Source organism: Lepidothrix coronata, unplaced genomic scaffold, assembly GCF_001604755.1.
Source record: "Lepidothrix coronata isolate B3197 unplaced genomic scaffold, Lepidothrix_coronata-1.0 Scaffold472, whole genome shotgun sequence".
Taxonomy (NCBI): Eukaryota; Metazoa; Chordata; class Aves; order Passeriformes; family Pipridae; genus Lepidothrix; species Lepidothrix coronata.
The window spans coordinates 17,145-19,867 of NW_016690652.1; the positions used below are offsets into that span (position 1 = coordinate 17,145).

At 66.5% G+C, this 2,723-nt stretch overlaps 1 protein-coding gene across 1 annotated transcript in view; it reads left to right on the forward strand.

Annotated features, from left to right (window-relative positions):
- The first annotated feature begins 1,768 nt into the window (after positions 1–1,768).
- Positions 1,769–2,723, forward strand: part of LOC108510083 (ETS translocation variant 3-like) — an 11,558-nt gene continuing 10,603 nt past the window's right edge. Inside the window, exon 1 of the mRNA XM_017839735.1 lies at positions 1,769–2,335. Within this exon, the coding sequence (XP_017695224.1) occupies positions 2,209–2,335 (127 nt within the window). The 5' untranslated portion in view covers positions 1,769–2,208. The remainder of the gene's footprint in view (positions 2,336–2,723) is intronic.

Consider the following 2,723-nt stretch of genomic DNA (forward strand, 5'->3'; position numbering starts at 1 on the left):
CCCCCCCGTTACCGGGGAGGAATAAATAACGCGGAGTTACCGGGAGAGGGGAAAACGGGGACCCCCCCACGTTACCAGCGAGGAATAAATGAGCCCCCCCCGTTACCGGGGAAGGGGTAAACAGGGACAGCTCCCCCCCCCTCCCCGGTTACCGGGAGGGTAAATGAGGCCCCCCTCGGTTACCGGGGGAACATTAAACAGGGACGGCCCCCGGTTATCCCGATTTGAGGGTAAACAGAGACCCCCTCCCTCCCCCGGTTACCGGAGGGGCTCTCGGGGCTGCGGCAACGACCTGCCCGGTGGTCCCGGAGCGTGGGAGGCCGCGCAGGGTCCCCCGTCCCCGGGGCCGGGGGGGTCCCGCGGGGGGGGCTGTGGAAGGTCCCCGGTTCCCGGGTGGATCCCCGTTGGTCCCGGTGCTCCCCGTTGCCGGGGGGGGGGTTCCCGGTGGTCCCGATGGTTCCCGGGGGGGGGTCCCGGGTGGTTTTCCCGGAAGGTCCCCGGTGGTCCTTGTTGCCGATCCCCGGTGGGTTTCCCGGTCGGGGCGGCTCCCCCCCTCTCCGCCCCGGGGCCCGGGCGGGGCCGGGCGGGGCCGTGCCGGGACAGGCCGGGACAGGCCGGCGGGGCTGTAACGGAGCAGCCCCGGCCCCGCCGCCGCCGCGGCGCCGCGGCCCCTCCCGGCGGCCATTTACGTGCTTTGAACCTCTCCCGGGGCTGGGAAACACGGGGAGGGGGGGATGGAACAGCCCCGGGGGGGCTCCGGGTGGGGGGGGGGGGGGGGGGGATCGGCCCCTCTCCAGGGGCTCCGCTCCCTCCCCGGGGGGCTTCGGTGCGTTCCGGGGGGGCCGCCGTTTCATCCCGGGGAGGGTCGTTTGGGTGGTGGGTGGGGAGAGGGGAATGGACCCTCCAGAGCCCCCCCCCGGGGGGCTTTTGTGGCTGCCGGGCTCGGGGGGCTCCGGTTTGTGCCGGGGGGGGTGATGTGGGTGCTGGGAGAGGGGGATGAGACCCTCCCCGGGGGGCTCCGGATCGGCCCCGGGGGGGTCACGGGGGTGCTGGGCAGGGGGAAAGGGACCTTCTGGGGGAGCTCTGGTCCCTCCCAGGGGGGCTCCAGTTCATCCCTGGGGGGTCGTTTGGGTGCTGGAGGGGGATGGACCCTCCTGAAGGCCCTGGGGGGGCTCCTCTGGGGACGGTGGGACTCAAGGGGGGGTTGTCTGGGTGCTGGTACTGGGGGGCATCAGACCCTCCTGAGGGGCTCCAGTCCCTTCCAAGGGGGCTCCAGTTTGTACCTGGGGGAGTTGTTTGGGTCCTGGAGGGGGATGGACCCTCCTGAAGGCCCTGGGGGGGCTCCTCTGGGGACGGTGGGACTCAAGGGGGGGTTGTCTGGGTGCTGGTACTGGGGGGCATCAGACCCTCCTGAGGGGCTCCAGTCCCTTCCAAGGGGGCTCCAGTTTGTACCTGGGGGAGTTGTTTGGGTCCTGGAGGGGGATGGACCCTCCTGAAGGCCCGGGGGGGCTCCTTTGGGGACAGTGGGACCAGTCCCTCCCAAGGGGGAGTTGTCTGGGTGCTGGTACTGGGAGGCATCAGACCCTCCTGAGGGGCTCCAGTCCCTCCCAGGGGGGCTCCAGTCCCTCCCAGGGGGGCTCCAGTTCATCCCTGGGGGGTCATTTGGGTGCTGGAGGGCGATGGACCCTCCTGAAGGCCCCGGGGGGGCTCCTCTGGGGTTGGTGGGACTCAAGGGGGGGTTGTCTGGGTGCTGCTCCTGGGGGGGATCAGACCCTCCTGAGGGGCTCCAGCCCCTCCCAGGGTATTCCAGCCCCTTCCCAGGGACTCCAGCCCCTTCTGGGAGGCTCCTCTCCCTCCCAGGGGGCTCCCACAGAGCTGTCACTCCTCGTATCCCCTTTTTTTGGGGGAGAACCCAGCTCTGGATTCCGGGATCCCTCAGGGATCCCTCACCTCACACGGCAACGGGAATGAGCTGCCGGCATTTCCAGCGGGGGATCAGGAGCCGGGATTTTTATCCCCTCCCCTTTTTCCCCTCCCTGGGACATCTGGGCGAGCTGGGAGTTGTGTATTTTGGCAGCAGAGCCCGTCTAGTAACAGGAGACAAACTGTGTTGGGCTTGTTTTGTCTGTCTGACGGCCCCGCCGAGCTCCTTCCCGGGGATCCCAGGCAGGACTGGGATTAGATGGGAAAAGGGGACCATCCCTAGGGATGGGCAGGATCCTCTCTCCGGAGAAATCCCTGCGGCTGACGCCGCTTTCCTTGTGTTCCACAGTTGGCAGGAGGGAGAAAATGAAAGCAGGCTGCAGCATTGTGGATAAACCTGAAGGAGGAGGAGGTAAGGAAGTCGAAAGGCTCCAGTTTTCAGCCATTCCCAACCCTTTTTCCCGGGATAAAGGAGCTCGAGGAGGGTTCATTTTGCCTCTCCGGGGCTGGGGCGAGCGAGGGTTGAGATTTCCTCGGTGGGTTGTGAGGGCTGGGTTGTGAAAATGCCAATAACCCCCCCCGGAGATGGATTACCTGGAAGGATTTGGGAATTTCTGAGGGCTGGGTTGTGAAAATGCCAATAACCCCCCCCGGGAGATGGATTACCTGGAAGGATTTGGGAATTTCTGAGGGCTGGGATGTGAAAATGACAACAAACCCCCGCCTGGAGATGGATTACCTGGAAGGATTTGGGAATTTCTGAGGGCTGGGATGTGAAAATGCCAATAAACCCCCGCCTG